The sequence below is a fragment of the Coturnix japonica genome, chromosome Z (assembly GCF_054131305.1).
Source record: "Coturnix japonica strain WE chromosome Z, WE-NBRP24, whole genome shotgun sequence".
Lineage (NCBI taxonomy): Eukaryota > Metazoa > Chordata > Aves > Galliformes > Phasianidae > Coturnix > Coturnix japonica.
Window position 1 is genome coordinate 49310756 of NC_140702.1, and position 17976 is coordinate 49328731.

Here is a 17976-nt window from a genome sequence, read left to right on the forward strand (position 1 = left end):
ATACACAGGACTGCATCTTATTGACTTTGCATGCTGTTGTTTTAATACCTGCAGAATGTCTGTTCCCATTGCTCTCACTACTGGTATTGTCGTAGGAGTAACCCCATCCTAAAATGCAGTGCCTTTAGAGATGTACCATTTTTGAAACGACAGTGAAGTGAGAGGAGGTGAATTGGTTTATCTTGAAGTGAGGTTTGGTCAAAGGAAAAGCTCCAGTCCATGCAGACTGTTTGTGAGCTGAATTCTTTCTTCCCACGTTTGACTAAAAAAGGCCCAGTCTCCCACAGCGCTGACTTGTGGTATGGCAAGTTCTTTAAATGGAATGCCCATATGTAAATTTTTCTGTCTTCTTTTTTGGCAGAGGTTTTGTTTAAATACCATCCAGCACGAGTGGTTTCGCGTCTCAAGTCAGAAGTCAGCTGTTCCTGAAATGGTTGGAGACTACATAAATGCTTTTGAAGAGATTTCTCCTGCTGTCCTCAGACATATTATCAACGTGGCGGATGGAAATGGGAACACAGCTCTGCATTACAGCGTCTCACATTCTAACTTTGAAATTGTAAAGCTTCTTTTGGATGCAAGTAGGTTGACTGTTGGCATATTTCTTTTATTATAGTTCTCACAGGTGGAAGTCTTGATGAGTGAGAGATAAAGTTCAGGCTTCCTCCAACAGCAAAATATTTTGCTATTAATAGTTACATGGTGTCTTGCTTGGATATTATAGAATCTTTGTTTCTGCTGCTGGCTTTGGAAGTGATGGCTCTCTCAGGGTTAATAAAACACCTAAATAAACATCCCTGGCTCTCAGACTGTAGTCAGCTTTAGCAGCATCAGCCTCCAGCGTTTTTCTTTGGAAGCAGTGCAGCTGCTGCTCAGCCAAAAGTAGAGTGCTGGTGGGGAAAGATGCATTCAGATATAAACATCCATGTTAAACACTCAAATCAGTTTGGCCTTATCTCACGAGAGCAGTACGGAGCTGTTTCTGGCCTGCACTGTGGCATGTCTTTACTGCTCTCCTGAGAAATGTTGTGGCAGTTTGCCATACAAGAGTATTTCCCTGTTAGATGAACAACATGATGATTCCTCATTCTGTTGTTTTTCATTGTTGATTCATTCTCTCAGTCACCATGCAACACATATAGTACCACACATGCTCAGCCAGAAGGCAGTGAGCAAGAGGTGTCACACATTGGAGCAGATCCCAAGCAGGATGTGTTCTGTTTAAGCCTAAGTTTGCTCCCTGACTGAAGTTTCTTTCTGAAAGCCAGTTATAAAACTTGTCATGGTTGTGCAGCTCATCTAGGCCAGTGGCATGGTGGGGTTGAAATGCATTGCTTGTAAGCTGGAAATGTTCACAAATCCAAAAGTGCAGCATTGGATAAACAGGGACCTTAATGATACAGATCTCATCTTTAATAGTCCATCTTGTCTGTCACAGACGCAAAGACTTCCTCAGCTATAAAGCAAACACCACTTTGAAATCCTTGGGCCACTTAGGAAGAGTGACTCATGGTAGAGGAATGCAGGGAATGTCAGGGGGACACTAAAGTGAAGCAGCAGCGCTACAGGGGAGGAAGAGGCTGCTCATCTGCTTCAGGGGGTCTGTTAAAACAGCTTGAGCGTAGTCATATTTTGCTGGAAGTCAGGACTGCTGTTTTGTAGCAGTTGTGTATCCCTATGCAAACAGAAGTTCTTAGCAGCAAAATACAGCCATGGCTGGTGCCAGGTGAGCAGGAGCATGCTGCACACATCATCACCTGGAAGATGATTTGTCTTTCCCTCAGGTTTCAGTCTTCACCTTTGTGATGTCTGAGTGGTGAGCACACTCAGCTTTGCAGTCTGCATGTAGCACAAGCAGCTTCTTAGTCCAGGAGCATAGTGTTCATGCACTTGGTGAGAAGAGCAGCTGAGACAGGAGGTTCCTGCATCACCAGGCAGTGCTACCCAAAAAGTAAATGTGGAAAATACCCTTTCTCATTTCATTAGCTACATAGGAGTAGGAGCTGAAATGTGACCCCAGGAAATAAATCTCTGCTGAAGTAGTTTAGTCAGGGAAGGAGAACATAAATTTCAACAATTATTAATTACTCATGAAGTAATATGTGTAGGAGAGTGCTATGTTCTGTGGTTTGAATGGCTTCCCAAGAGGGATTTCTGAAAGGACGGCTGTGTTAGCTGTTGCGAGGAAGGACAGGTGATGGTTGTGGAAAAGTGTGTATTTTCTTAGACCTGCACTTGAGTGCTTCTGCAGAGTTCTTTTCTCTCTCTCATTTTTACTACTACTACTTCTTCTTTTTTTTTTTTTTTTTAATACTCTTGGCAATAAATCTGAAGAATTTCCCGAAGCAGGTGTTCTTGTTGAGGTACCTGTGGTGCTATTTAGACCTAGGTCTAGATATATTGTTTATGTAAGTCCTTTCTTTCCAATACACTAAAAGCCCTGCTTTCTGGTAAACCAGTAAGACCTGCTGGATCACTGCAGAATGGTAGGAACAGAGATTTGGAGGTTAGAAGTGACTGAAAAGAAGAACTCTTCTCCACTTCTAGCACTAGTCGGGTGACTTGCTTGTGTTTGTTCCCACAGCACCTTTTTATTCAGAGTCAAATACTCGATGGAGCTGGAAAAAGCCTTTAATTGTAAGGTCTTTTCTGCAGTCCCAGAACGTGTCAAAGTACACTTGGAGATCTTTAAAACAACACCAGTTACAGGAAAAATGTTAGCACTGAAAAGTGGCTTTTCCACTGACCATGTCACTGGACTGTTTTCACTCTGCAGTGGTCTTGCCCTCAGGAGAGGAGCTTAAACATTGCACTGATTGTGTTCCTAGGATTTGGACCCGTGACCCTGAAGGTCACGTCAAATTTCAGACCACTTGATTTTATAAAAAAACATATAACTCTAAATGATGACATATAAAATGTCTTTGTGTTCTCCTTTGTGTCACACACACAGTATAAAAGGATCCTTTTTCTTTCTCAGGCTTAAGAGCACCCCTGTTTATTTTTTCCTCTCCACTTTTCCTTGAATCATTTCCATTATGAGAGCAATTGATGCCTTTTTTTTTCCTGTAGTAGGCTGCTCTACTAACAGTTTATTCAGTTCATTAGCACAATTGCTGCTTTTTGGGTTCCTGCTTTCCAAAGAAATTATCTCATCCCTCTGCAGATGTCTGTAACGTAAACCATCAGAACAAGGCCGGCTATACCCCCATCATGCTCGCCGCTCTCGCAGCTGTGGAAGCTGAGAAGGACATGAGGATAGTGGAGGAGCTGTTCAGCTGTGGGGACGTGAATGCAAAAGCCAGTCAGGTCAGCCAAATGATTCACGAGACAGTGTTCCCACTCCTGTGACTTTACTCTTTTTTTCCTTCCACAGTTATCCCTGTGATTCCTTCCTCCATTGGTATGGCTTTTGCACTCATTCGCTCTCACCCTTCAAGTATTCAAATATTTGCTTTTCTTAGATTTTTCTTTTTATTCCCTTATACCAAATGGAGCCATGAAACAACACTTGAGCATCAATTCTGGATGTCTTCTGTAATTATATAAAGAATTAGATGAAAGAGCCATTATAGGATTTTTGGAGACATTTCCAAATTCTGCAGCATTTAGTTCCTTCCAAGGAACTCCACATCTGGAAATGAGTGTGATGTTTTCATTTATTTATTAAACAGCTATGCAAATATTGGATATGTATAAGATGTTCAAATAATGGCAAGCAGAGACCTGATAGTCCTGTATAAATACATGCTTCCCTCGTACCCCCAAGAGAAAGCACAGTGCCAAGAACAACAACAGAAGATGTGTATGATTTACCACCACTGGTTGTCTTTGCGGTGACCTGTTTCTTTCTCCTTTTTTTCACAGGCTGGTCAGACTGCCCTGATGCTTGCTGTGAGTCACGGGCGAATTGATATGGTTAAAGCTTTGCTGGCCTGTGGTGCAGACGTCAATATCCAGGATGATGAGGGTTCTACAGCTCTGATGTGTGCTAGCGAACATGGACATGTTGAAATAGTCAAACTTTTGCTGGCTCAGCCTGGATGTAACGGCACCCTGGAGGACAATGTGAGTTGCCTTTCCAGATGGTGCTTTGTCAGATAGGTTCTCCACTCCAGAATGCTTTTCAGGTTTAGTTTTTGGGCTCGGTGGAAAGCTGCTGAAGTCTACTGACAGGAATTGACTTGCAGCACCGAAGTACCAAATGTGTGAATCCTGTTTTGTGATAGAAACTGCTCTGATCATTTGCCTGGTTGTTATCTTTGCTTTTCTAACTGATCTTCCCAGCAGCTTTTTTTGAGGGTAGCTGTAGTTGCCCAGTGAAGAGAAACCACTTGCTAGGTTATGGTAAAATATCCCTCTCACTTCCCTTCCTTGTTTCCTAAGTCTTCCAATTTTCAAACAGGATTTTATCTGGTGTCTTAATGGCCACGTTGCTTTGTTTTTCTGTGTTATGGCAAGTAGTTCTCAGAGGTTGTTCACTCTGCAGGCACACAACAACTTCTGAGAGTACAGTTTGGGACTGCCACTCATAACACTACATTGTCCCGACAACAAGCAGATATGGGCTATGGCCTCCTTGCCAAGTGGCATATTTCTTCTTTGCAGATACCACTACAGCCTACACTGTCAACAGAGAATGTGATGTGTACAGTTCTCAGGGTTGAAAATGTCAGCTTAGTTGGTTTTGTGTTCTTGTTAACATTGCCACCTTTTGGGTACATTTTTAGCATTCCCCTAGCTATTCTGAATGCAACTGACCCTTCTCCAGACAATGTGGTCGGTAGTGAGCTGAGCTTTATTTACTAATGTGTGCCATTCTAGTAATGGTTTACCACACCAGAATAAGTGAGCCTTGTTTTTCCTGGTGTGGGCTTTGGAGTTTTGTCTTGAATTTGTTAAACGTTAAATTTGTCTCCCATATCTGCACAGGACAGTTAGCTTTCTTTATAACTGCTCCCTGTAGTCTCAAAAGGAGAGTTTCTACTTGAATGCTGCTTATCACATCCAAGGCTGGAGAAATGGTTTATATCTTCCTTATGCTGGTGGTGACCTTTCTGAGAGCAGCAGCAGTGGTTGGAAATGGTGCTGCACTCAGAGAGCCTACATTAGAGGCAGACTCTATAAGGGCACTCTGCTGTTAGGAGCTTCAAGGGCTGTGGTTTCTGAAGGACATAGTATTTCCTGAGAAACTGAGGTGGCTGACCAGTAAAATGCATTTATTGCTTTTTAGATTGCCATCATCTGGAGCCATGCATTTGGAACTATGAATGCCGTTGTTCAAAGTGTTAATGGCAGTTAGAACATAACAGTGATTACCATAATACAACAGTTACTGTGATACTTGATGAGCCCTTATCTTCACTTACACTCCTGATACTGTAGTTTCTCTCAGACCAATCTTCCAAAATCACAGTTTTTTCAGAGCACTACACAAAATGTTGTGATAATGGCATGCTCATTCCTGCTCAGCAATAATCTCTTCTCATTGAGAGAAATTATGAGGCCTCTTGACAATTGGATTGTCTCATAAACCAGCAGTGCAAAGGTTTGTTGGCACTTAATTATAATATAAGAAATTGAACAAGACTCTAAATTAACTCAGCAATCTGAGCGGTAGGATCTCCACTTCTCTGTGAGCTCTGGGGCTTTTAAGAGACCAGTAAGAGGACACAAGAATAAGAATCATCCTATTTCTTCCCTTTGTTTCACTCAGGATGGCAGCACAGCACTTTCAATAGCCCTGGAAGCTGGACATAAAGACATAGCGGTTCTCCTTTATGCACACGTCAACTTTTCCAAGACCCAGTCACCGGTACGTACACAACCTACTGAATTTTCCAAATGCAGTTTACATCTTAACTGACTCATTTTCCTGATCAACTACAGCTCAACGTTTCAACTGTCTAAACAACTTTCACTCTTGGTTAGTTGGCTGAATGATAGCTCGAACTGTTGTTCCAAAAGTGGGAAGAGAAAGAAAAGATTAACTATGCAGTTGAAAGGAAGCAATTGAACAGTGCTTTGTGAATGCTGTCTTTGGCTGGCTAAAATATTTTCCTTGTGATTAATTGTTCTTTCCTTTTCCTTAGGGCACTCCTAGGCTTAGCAGAAAGACATCTCCCGGTCCAACCCACAGAGCTGCATTTGAGTAGTGCTGCACCAATACCTGTAAAAATCGCAATGCCATCTTTAAGCTGCTAAATGTTACTGTTTTACTGAGACAGATACTGAATGTAATTGTCTTGTGCCTGAACTCACCAGCAAAGTGAAAGCAGAGACCTAGTGCTAAAGATTAAAAACCTTAAACTTGAAGCAAGCATATAGTTAGGTAGTACTCATCTGAGCGCCTTAGCCAGAACTGTTCTTTTTGCTCACCTGCTCATCTTTCCATACACTGGCATTAATGCTGTTTTTCTTTTAGATTGCCTTTCCCTATGTTATGTACTGCCTAAGAGGTCTAAAGCTATCCTTGCAGGGGTGTCCCAGTGGCTTGTTTTAAATCATTCTCAAACATTTGTATTTACTGTGCCTAAGCCTCATCACAGTAACCTTCTCATAAATTTCATTCCAACACAATTTTGGTGTTTTTAATTATTTTGAAATTGAGAAGTTGCAGTTGCTTATATAGTGAGCTCAGTGAAGCTTGAGCTGGTGGGTGACTGGATTAGATGTTGGGGATAGATCCTCTCGTGAGTTCAGAAGTTCACTAAGTAACTTGTTGCTAATTGGGGATAATGTATAACTTTTATATGAAAGATAATATCTATAAAATTAACTCGCACAGTATTTTCAACATTTTATATTCCTTAGTAATTAAAAACTACATGAAGAATTACATGTCACGTTACCATATTTTTATTAACTGTGTCAGTGTATAAGCTCCATTCATGTTTATTGGAGAGTAAAATTAGAGGTACCAGCTGTATATTCCCCATGAGTGGAAATGAGTGTAGTTCTCGGTGCATATTTATGGAATGCTACTACCTTGTCACATTCACTTTAGTCATGTGTATTTAAATGTTTGAAGTGCCTTAGACTCTTGCCATATTTTCAGAATAAAACTTCATTATGCTGTTTTATTCCTCTCCTATTTTACGCGTGATCTGTCATCATCCAGAAATGCTGCAGATTATACGTGCAGCAGCAAAACAGGATGGATCGGTAAAGCAAGGCAGGGATGACTGGATAGTTTCATCCCTTGGGGGCTGCTGATACAGTGATACGGTGATACAGACACCATCAGTGCACAGGTTGCCAGAGTGAAAAGCTCTGATGAAGACACCTGCTTTCACTAGTCTTGTGCCTGCTGTGAAGGCTGCATGGAGCTGCATGGAGCCTGCTGTCCAGGTGAGGCATTGTGGGGAGGCAGTAAAGAACAGTGCTCAGATGGTTTAACATAGCTCTTTGTAAAGCAATGACCAATTGAATTAAAAGCCTTTGGGCTTTGTCTTCCAAAAGTAGATGTCTCAACATTCTAGTCCCAAAGAAGCTCCCCCACTTCATGGTCAGAAAGTTTTTGCTACTGCACCTTTTGTATGTTGTACTTTCATTCCATGCAGCATCCAATTCTGTGTGGATTCTTACACTAGTTATAGAGGCACGTCACCAGTTGTGAAATCAAGGTCTTCTCTCTGATACCAGGCTGACAGCAGGTAACAGTTAAATAAGTAAGTAAGTAAATAAATAAAACAGTAAAAAATGCTCTGTGCTTTTCCAGCTGCACTCAGTTGGAAATGGTCAGTGCCTGCTGTCATGTGTGCCACGTGCACACCCGTCAGTGGTGGCACAAAGCAGCACCCATTGTCAGCAAGGCTGGGGCCTCACACCAGCTGCCTCACATCCATAATGCAGCAGTGTCTCTGCCTGAGCATCAGGCACATGAAGTGCATGGCACCAGCATGGGCTTCCTTAGAAATTTCACGCTCATGTTGGCACTGGGGGAGCTTCTGGTCCAACAGAATTAGTGGAAGCTTCATCCCCTCCACAGCCACAGAAGATCCAGGCTGTTTATTTATACACGCTTGTGTGAATCTAATGGATTAAATTCTTCTCTATTTCTATGTCATGTAGCTTGAGGTCAAAGATTTGAAGCATCTGTGAATTTAGGTTTCAGAGCAGAGGACTCTCAACTGTTAAAATGTTCGTGTTCCTGTTTCTCCCTCCACAAATTAGGGGGAGTCTTGGGCAAGCAGCTATCCTAGAAGGGTCTAAAATAACTGGTTCAGTGATTTAAGTTTAATGACAGAGACAGATGCACCAAACCTGCCTTTATACATCTTTTTTTACCTGAAGGAGGGTGGAAAATGAACATGCCCCTCTCTCATTTTTAGGACAGTGTAGCAAATTGGTATATCAGAAACAAAGGTGTTAGGTGGTAACAGCTGTTCAACATGATTGTATTGCTTTCTGATGGCACTGTCTGGCAGAAGTGTCAGGAGCAACCTGACTCTTCCAACTGCAACATGCAAGAGGAGGGCTGCACAAATCAGGCTTACTGTGTTTATTTAGGTACCCTGTCTTCGTAAGCAATAGGGTTGGCCTGTCATTGGCCAACTAGAGCTTAAAAACCTCCAGGGGAAACTGGATTCTGCATTTCCATGCAAAGTCCAGTTTCCTCCCAAAGGAATATATATATATATTATATGTATATGAAAAAATACACATATAAAATATATGTATGATATATAATAATAACATTATATAATAATTACTTCCTTTACCATTCGTTCTCTTTGATGGCCCTCTTGTCCCCAGGAGGTTGACACCTGAAGTAGCTGACACTGTGAATGTCACTGTCTTCCCCAGGAAATGGGAGGTTCCCCAAAACATTTCAATCCTCCTGTGCCCTGTGCCAGCCAAGTTGAATTCCACCTGCTAGTGCAGGATAGCGTTTATCACAGGTGCTGGGATTAGGGGGTTTGCCATGCATACCAGCTTTGAATTGAACTCCCCCCACACACCCTCCCAGGCATTTGTTTTCCAGTTGAGATGAGATGATGATTGACTCTCGGAATATCAAAGCGTGATATTGTCTTCACCTTTGAACTCCAAGCCTCGGTGAATACATAAAATCCCTGACACTTTTTCAAGGCTGTAAAGGACTTTACTGTCTTGTTTTCCAGTTATGCTGTTAAAGTGAAATGAAGCTCAGTGCTGCTCAAGATCACTCTAAGAAATGATAAGAAGTGAGGGTTACTGGTTACCTGTACCCATCTTTACATGATGGCAATTAATCTAAATGCATTTTTGCAAGGCACACTTTATAAGAGTTACTGTTTGGATGGAACTGAGAGAACTGAAGTTATTCTAGAGATAGACTTCTGTCTGCTCCCCCTGATATCTCATGCTTTTGGCTGAGAAGCCAGGCTGCTCTGAGGCCAGTTCAGCCTGGTGTGAGTAATACAAGCCTTGGCGTCAGTCCCTGACACAGGCCTGGCTCAATTTGCTGGGATGGAAGCAGCCCAAAGGCTACAGACATCTTTGTGCCTTTGAACAGCAGCAGAACTGGCTGTGAGCAGCTCACTGCTGGGCTCTGTCTGCATGCAGGCTTTATCCTTTTCGTGCCTGCATCCAGACCCACTGACAAAAAGGTTAACCACAAACCCTTCCCAGCAAAAAGGAGAAGTGTCCAAACTGGGTCTGCATCCCTGGGGTACAGGTGAAGTGTGGGCGCTTGGCCTGCCCCTGAGCAGGGAGCAGATGCAGGAGGTCAGGCAGCAGTGCCAGCAAACATGCAAGGAGGATTTGGAGCTGAGCATTCCGGGAGGTGACGATGGTGAGATCAGAGGAAAGGGACTCTGAGATTCGGATTTCTTTCATACTCCATTTGAGGACTGCAGAACTGTTTGACCTCACTCCCTAAGGCCTGGTGTAATGCAGAGTGAAGTCAATGAAAAGGTCCCTGCTGACTCCTGCTGAGTTTGGCAGCTGTGACTCTGCATGCCTGTGATGAACCCAGTGCCTGTCAGAGTTCAGCTACCAATTGCTGTCCATTTCTGCCAGTTGCTGCTCAGTTCACTTGGATGACACTGGCCAGCAGATCAGTGCCTTGCTGCTGCTTTATGAGCACTGCTGGGCAGGAATGTGCTCTTACTGGCTGCAGAATGGCCACTGTTTGGCAACCTCTGTAAAAGGTATTTAGCAGGAAATAGGTTAGCCAACACAGCCAGCACGAGCAAAGACAAACTGCCTTTTAAATAATTCTTGCTATATAAAACTGCCCTTCAGAGACCTCTGCAGTAGAGATCTGTAAATAAAACCACCATTATATCCCTTAAGCAGAGCATTATTAAACACCTTCAGACATGAAGAGCAGAAGTCAATTGCCATGTCTTTCAGACACAGCTACAAGCCACCAGCTGCCTGTGGTGAGCAAGCTGTGATGCGCCTGTGTTGCCTTTGGGCATTTCTGGGCCCATTTCTCCAGTCCCAAGGTGTGTTGACTTGCAGGGCAGCCACTCACAGGCCTGTGGCACTGGGGAGGTGTCAGCAGGCAGTGGATGGACCAGGAAATGGCTTCCCCACACCCCACAGTCATTCCTGTAAGCTTGTTGTGAGAATATTCCAGTCTGACCACATGCATCACTCGTGGTGGCTTAACCTGCAGGAGGTGGTTTAGCAGCAGGAGGAGCAAGAAGCTCCTTCATGTCTTCATGCAGATTTGGGAGGGGTGTGAGCAGAGCAGCTACGTGAAGAGGTTGGGAGAGATTAGAAACATGGGCTGATAAAAAAAAAAAACCATGTGATTTGGAAATGAGAATTAGGAAAATCATAAGGAAACAACTGAGGGAAAATAATGCAAGTCTGTGGGAGTGGGAGAAGGCTAGAAACCTGTGCCATGGGGAGAAACCTCTCCTGAGAGTGAGCTGAGGAAAAGCTGTTAGTGATGAGAGTAGAAATGGCCTGTGCGTGTTTCTGCACCTGGCCCTCAGCAAGATGCCCAAAGGGAGACTGATGTTTGGCTGAGAGGGGATTCCTGTCTAAGAGGGATGTAACACACCCCCAGAATGTGACTGCTGAAATGATGTGCAGTACAGGTGACTTCCAAAGGGGCAGTAAGGCAGGAGATACAGCCAAAGGTGAGGAAGTTCCTCGGGTTAGCTCTGTAAAAAGGAGGGGTTTTCTATTGAGGTGGGTGAATTTTTAAAGCAATGATGTGAGTTTGCCATGATCCCTAGCTGCTGTAAGATGATGCATGTTCTGGCCTTCATGCAAAAACTTGTGTTTTGTCAGAAGTGTTTCAAGAACTGCCGACCAGGCAGACATATATATATCTGGAGGTATGTCTGCATACCTCTAACCATGTGCAGCCAGGAGAAACACTGCTGTGAGGGGAGGATCTCTGCAGATGGCAGCAGGCCAGGATCCTGGGAGTAGCCACCTCTAGCAGCAGCCACCAGACTGGGGGTGTGTACTTCTTAGAGCTGTGTTATGCTCTCATTTATTCTCCTTCTGACAACAAATATTCTCCTGAGATGTGGAATCAAGAGCTGTGGCCTGTGTCCCAACACTGCTTTGGAAGCAGTGAAGAGAGCTGCAAAACAGCTGCTAGCAGAAATGTAAAATCCAGAGAGAAAGGCACGCATTACACTGTGCTAAACTGCAGTGCCTCTACAGCTCTCCCACCTGGTCAGCACGGGAGGGGTTTGCAAGCCTGATCCCGATGAGGGATGCAGCTGATACAACAGAATGGAGGGATACCATCCAGAGGAACCTGGACTTGCTCGAAAAGTGAGCACATAAGAATCTAGTGAGGTTTAACAAGGCCAAGTGCAAGGTGTGAATACAGTGCACAACATGTACACATCCTTCTGTGATTCTGTGTTGCAAGCCCAGATATGTGTAAGATCCAGGTTGGATGAGCCCCTGAACAGCCTTTTTCAGCCTTTTGTTCTTACCCATAGCAAGAGAGTTGGAACTGGGTGATCTTTAAGATCCCTTACAACCTAAGCTATTCTATGATCCCTGACCAGCAGCCAGATCAACAGTGCCAGTGCCATAATTTATAGCAGCAAATGAACAGGGCTGAAGGCTTCTTCCAACCAAATAACAGTTTGTCTATAATTCTCTTGAAGAAATCTGAAAGAAAAAATTCTTCAAAGACAGTTACAAAACAGGAAAACAGGCTGCATATCTCAGGACTGCCCAAAGCATTCTGTAGTCCGCTGCTGGTAAGCATCACTGAGGAGCATAAGGACCAGCAGGATTAAACACGCTGTTCCAGAACTGCACAATCTGAGCTCAGGAACTAGATATCCTGAGGAGTTTTACTCAAAATGTAACACAGACTGCAGATTTACAAAGAAAATATGCAGCTCGCTCCCATCTCTGGCTCCTGTACCATTTTCCAGCACTGACGACTGCCAGCAAACTAATGAATCTCTCACCGTGGTGCATCCGTCCTTCCCACTGTTCTCTAGCAACACAGCCGAGTGTGAGAGCTGCTCCTCCAGCTCCCGCCAGGAGGAGACTGTGCAGCCCAGTGTTTGGGCTCCTAACTGCAGCAGTGAACCACACTGTCTGCTCCTATCACCATCACTTGCACTCATCCCCTGTGAGCTACGACTACCTGTGCATCCTCCTCTCACTTCTCTGGTACAAGTTATTTCCACTGTCTTTCATTAGTGTTCATTGAATTGCTACAGTGGTGCCCCTTAGAACTTAATAATGACAATAGCAATCGTATTAGGGACCTTCTTTGAATAGGAAGGCAAGGTAAATGCAAGGTATTTTTTGATACATCATTGCCAGACTCTACAACATCTATATTAACAAATGGGAAAGTCAAGAAAAGTCTGAGCCAGCAAGTATTAAAAAAAAAATAAAAATTTTAAAAAATAAAAAAGGAGGGTAATTTTCATTTTGTTTCTAATGGCCTGTTTTGTTTGCTTTCGATGACAGAAGGAATCTCACCAGAGCAGGTAAGAGTCGATCACTGGCCTTGGTTACGGTCTGTATTCTTAACCCATCAGTGCAGAACATCACAGGGCAATGGGCTGTTGACTAAGGAACGTCCAGGCAACTGGGCTAGAATGAAGGGAGTACCAAGGACAGCAGGGTGTGTGTTAATGAACGCTTGGGCACATTCAGAGCTGTGGGCTACCTACCTTCAGGCACCCTGAGCTCAGGGAAGTGGCCTTTCTGTATCAGAAAGGCAATCTATGTGCCTTCATTTCTCAAAAACAGGCATCTTAAAGCACTGTGAAGCAAAGGTGCTCTTTGTTCTCAACCTTACTGTGGGGTATCTGATACAATTCTAAACTCTGATCGTATTTAAATAGGTCTTATTCAGGCAGTGTGAATACTTGGCCAGCATCACAGAGCTGGGCTTCCAATATTTTTACTCCAGCATCTGCAGGAGGTTGTTTGCATAGGGATGACAGAAAATTAGAAGGTTGGCCTAAAAAGTTTCCATGCTGTGTCCCCATCACCTGACAAGGCAGCTCCGTGTCTAGACAAAGCCAACCTAATTAAAATTAATAGCCTGGCAGTTGAAATTGTTTGTAACAAATGTGTCAGCTTCCTTAGCACCTTCTAGCCAATAGAACTGGAGAAACTCAATTACTCCTAATTAGCCAACGTGCACATAAGATGCGCAGAGATCACCAACCCTGACGTGCTGACTGACATACAGTGATAGGAGTTACCTGGGGAAGTCAACTGAGTGCTGTGGTTATCTTCATCCCGATAGCACCCTGCAAGGCTGTCCATGACAGATGGGCCCACATCTCCAGGATCTCCACTCCGGGGACCAGGGATGAGGACACCAAGGCTCTGTCTCAGCATTTGGGTCCTACCTCCAAACCTCCCTGTGAAAATAAATGCACAGAAAGCTGCTGTAACCATTCATTTGCTTCTATAATGCACAGAAATTATGGGAAATGCAAATAATCGGAAAAACAGCTAAATGTGCCCTTCAGAAACCTAGAACTCCATCAGTTTTGGGTCATTTAAGATAAGGAATGTAAAATCAGATCTGCTACAGTTAAAAAAGAAAGCAGATAACAAAACGAGTGCTTTATAATTTGAAGCGATCTATTTGTTCCTTTGAATACTAATGGATTTGCTCAATAAAACAGGAATTTAACAGTATCCTTTAAAAGACTGAAGACTATTAATTAAAAAGTAGCAATTAATTGTGTTGGTGATTTTAAGAGGTTGGAGCTCAGTTTGTCACACTCTGCAGCCTATCAAACTCGGTTCCATTACAGATGTCTTAGAGCTGAATTGATGACGATACTCTAATCTAAGGGCATTCCCTGCACTAGTCCTACCCTGATGAAAGAGCTCAAACATACAGATGGCTTATGTGATTCTATCACTCTTACAGTGCGAATTACAAATGTTAGAAGTGTCAGCTTAATGAGTCATGCAAGAGTCTTCAATGTTCTAAGTCACTGGATCCAATTAATTTTTAAGTGTGCTGAAAATGAGCAATGAAGACTGAGGAGCAGTCCCATGCTTTCCCCACATTCACTTTTTTACTGATATTTAAAAAGTTGCACCTAATAATGCTTCCAAATAGCCAATTTAACCATTTAATGATTGGTTTTAGCCATGCAATATTTGGCTATTTGGATTGAGCAACTAAGAAGTGCTGCAGCTCTCAGAAGCTTATGTCGGAATGAAAGACTCAGTTTGCTTGAATGGACTTTTAGCAAAAGCAATTAGTGGACTGTCAGATTCCAGTGATGCTGAGTGATGCTGCTGGTGCTAACCCTATGTCATAGTATATAGTAGAGAAGTGTCTGAGCTGACAATGCAGGTGTTGAGTTTTAACCCTTTCAAACATGGGACAATTTCAGTGCAAAGTTTGGGTTCAGATCTGTCTGTTCTGAGAAGAAATCCTCACCTCCAGGCTGTGGTGCAACCTGTACTGAAATCATAACCTGTATCAAAGCACAAATAGAGACACAAAAAATACATACACTTCCAGAAAGTACAAAAAAAAATCTGTGCTTTAAGAGCCAGCAGACAAAACTTCGTGTTTAAAATAAGGAATGAATGGAAGAAGTAAAACTGCAAAAAGAAGAAGCACGGCTTCTTTATGCCACCTACTGGCTTTTTCCTGAACTATCTTTGGGATACTGAGTACAGTACGAACAGTACACTTCATTTCAGTTGTCACAGTCCTGCTGGGGTCCTTCCCTACAGCAGATGCTTACCTTTGCATGGGGAGCTACTGACATAGGAGGATCAATTGCATAGAATACGTGTGGGTTGTCACAGCATGAGTACTGGAGATGGAGCAGCTGTATACTGCTTGCTCTGCTGAATGAAAGCTGCATAGCAGATCTCAGCTACCCCTGTGGTTTGGTCTGTAAAACAACCCAGGGGAGTCAGAAAGATCTGCTGCAAAGAAAGGGGCAAAAACCCACTGGTTTGACCCAGTACCTGCAAATAAACACATACATACGTATGATGTTTGCACTGAAAGTAGTGCCTCCTATTTATTTGCATGGAAACTACAACAGATACAAAGAGCACAATAACATCATTAGGTACAGCAAATTCTCAGCTACAAAACCTTATTTTTCAATATAGTCAACAGCATTACCTGATTCACACAGATGAGCTGATTGAGATACTCTTCATTCTGTGGTATGACAGCTGTGTATGGCCAACTGAAATATGGCCAACTGAAATGCATTACGCACCACCTCACTGAGCTCACATCCACTGCTTAGCCTCCAGAAACGTTCAGCAAGCACCAATGAGTGTCAGTGGGTGCCACTTTTTCTACATGGAGGAATTCAGTTGCACCCCTTTGCTTCATCCACATGTCTACAACAGATGCCATAGTGTCAGACTGCCCCTCTGCTGCCATGTGTCTCATGGCAACAAAAACAGATGACATTTTGTACTTGAGAGACTTGTGCAAAAACATTGAAGGACAGTAAGAAGGTTCTTCTTCCAACTTTTTATCACAAACAATTCTTAAAGGTCCATACTTCCAAAGGTGTCGGCAACTAACAGTGATGTAAGTCACTGACATCACTGAACAAGTGAATCTGATTTCCTGAAGGTTTGCATTGTTCAGGTCTGTATTACAGCTGCTGGTAGTGACACCCATCCCTCCTTCCAACATGAATCCATGGACAGACAGCCCAGTGATGTGTTGACATCCTCATCAAATCCTCGAGAAAAAAAAAAAAAAAAAAAACAGAGACAAACAACATTACAAGCTAAAACCATCCTCAAAGCGTGGCACGAGCAAACTAAAATGAAGGCATCCATAGCTGGAAGTTTGGCTGTGCCCTTGTACTCAGCAGGCACCTCTCTGTCTCGGTGCCATTCACCCAGAAAACTAAATGCTGGGGTTAGAACTAATTAATACTGAGCTCCTCACCAATAGGTTTCATAGCATCGTGGATAACAGGGATCTGTGGTGTAGTCCTGAAAAGTGGGACTATGAAATACATGAAATACAGGTGAAATTGTGCTCTGGTGGGAACTGTTTCATTACTCGCATCTTGTATTTTGTTTTTTTTCAGCTGCCTCGCTTAGTTCCTAAGTGAAAAAACCCACCCGTATGCAGTTAGTGGCTCCTATCACTGCCTGTCTTGGCCCATTCCACACACCACGTTCCTTCTCTCCTTTTTCACTCCTTTCAGTCTTTCTCTTCCTCCTCCCGTCATTTCTGCTGACCTTTTCCTTCTTCCCTTACCTTTACACGCTCTGATTTTTGTTGTTGTTGTTCTGTTTGCTTTGCTTCCTTTTCCCTACGATTTAGCCTCCTTTTCACCTCCTTTTGCATTCAGAACGATTTGCATCTGAGCGGCCGCGCAGCAGCTGCCGAGGCTCACCCAGTCACAAAAGAACTTCACAACCTGGAGATTCCCTTTCAGGGCTGACTTGCAGCCAACAACTTCGGAACCCGATCAATGCCCCCAGGAGATGCAAACGGCTTCATTCAGGGACAGATTTCACTTTCAGTCTAGGAAGCTAAGGACTCCCGCCTGCCCCGTTCACCTGCTTAGACGTTATCAGTGAGATACATCGTTCATTGTGCAGCACCGCGCTGCGGGGTGAGGCCGGGCTTAGCCGGGGCACATCAGTGCGAGGAGGGCAATACCACGAGCATCTGTGCCATCAAATGAATGTTTCACCCCGTTTAACGAGCCGTGCTGCACAGCACCCGGCCGCAAGGGGTTGGTGCTGGTGGCTGGGGGCTCAGCCCATGCAGGGCTATCGGGAGAGGGCTGCTGGGAGCGGAGGGGGAAGCTCTCCTTGGCTTCTTCCAGCAGAAATAAATTTCTACCTACTGTAACTTATTACCATCCGATATGCTGAGTCATGAAGCTGGGTTATAGAAATCTTTATGCAATCTTTATAAATAAGCCCCGCGTAATCTCAGGCGCTTTCTGCTTCATCTCTGTCGAGTCACTCCTGTGACAGTTGTCATTCATCTTAGATGGAGATGTAATTTAATAGTTTCATTTCACCGTGCAGATAGCGTCATCTAAAGTTGAGCCCGGAAAGATTTAAAGGTGTAACAGAGGAAATATTAATACTGTAAATAATATCTGTAGAGCCGCCCGGGGCTGTAAATCACGTCGCTCCGGGTTGAGCGGGAGCCCATGGAAAAGAGAAATGCATCTTCCCCGACCCCGTGCAGCGCGCGGTTCGGCCGTCTGAAGCCGTTACCAAGCGGGCGGGCCGGCGCTCCGCGCTCCCCCTCCGGCCCAGGGAAGCACTGAGCGCTGCCCCACGTGTGCCGAGCCCCGCGCGGGTAGCGGGGCACGAACCGCGGCCGCGGAACACGCCGCTGCCGGGGACTCGCGATGGCTCCGCCGCGCTGCGTGTCAGGGCCCCGCGGGACACCCCGACGGCGCGGCCGGGCTGGACGAAGAGGGCGGGCAGGGCGGCCCGCTCCCGCGCACGGCCCGCGGGGGACGAGGGCTGGCGGCCGGCGGCCCGGGGGCGGGGGGCGGCGGGAGGGGCGAGGCCGGGCTGCGGCCTCCCGCCAAAACG

At 44.4% G+C, this 17976-nt stretch overlaps 1 protein-coding gene across 20 annotated transcripts in view; it reads left to right on the plus strand.

Moving 5' to 3' along the window:
* KANK1 (KN motif and ankyrin repeat domains 1) overlaps positions 1-7082 on the plus strand; it is a 108869-nt gene extending 101787 nt beyond the window's left edge. For all 20 annotated transcript variants that reach the window (XM_085529200.1, XM_085529201.1, XM_085529198.1 and 17 more), the window contains 5 exons: positions 362-581; positions 3167-3309; positions 3868-4068; positions 5717-5815; positions 6093-7082. In XM_085529200.1, the coding sequence (XP_085385326.1) occupies positions 362-581; positions 3167-3309; positions 3868-4068; positions 5717-5815; positions 6093-6155 (726 nt within the window). In that variant the 3' untranslated portion in view covers positions 6156-7082. The remainder of the gene's footprint in view (positions 1-361; positions 582-3166; positions 3310-3867; positions 4069-5716; positions 5816-6092) is intronic.
* Positions 7083-17976: the final 10894 nt, after the last annotated feature.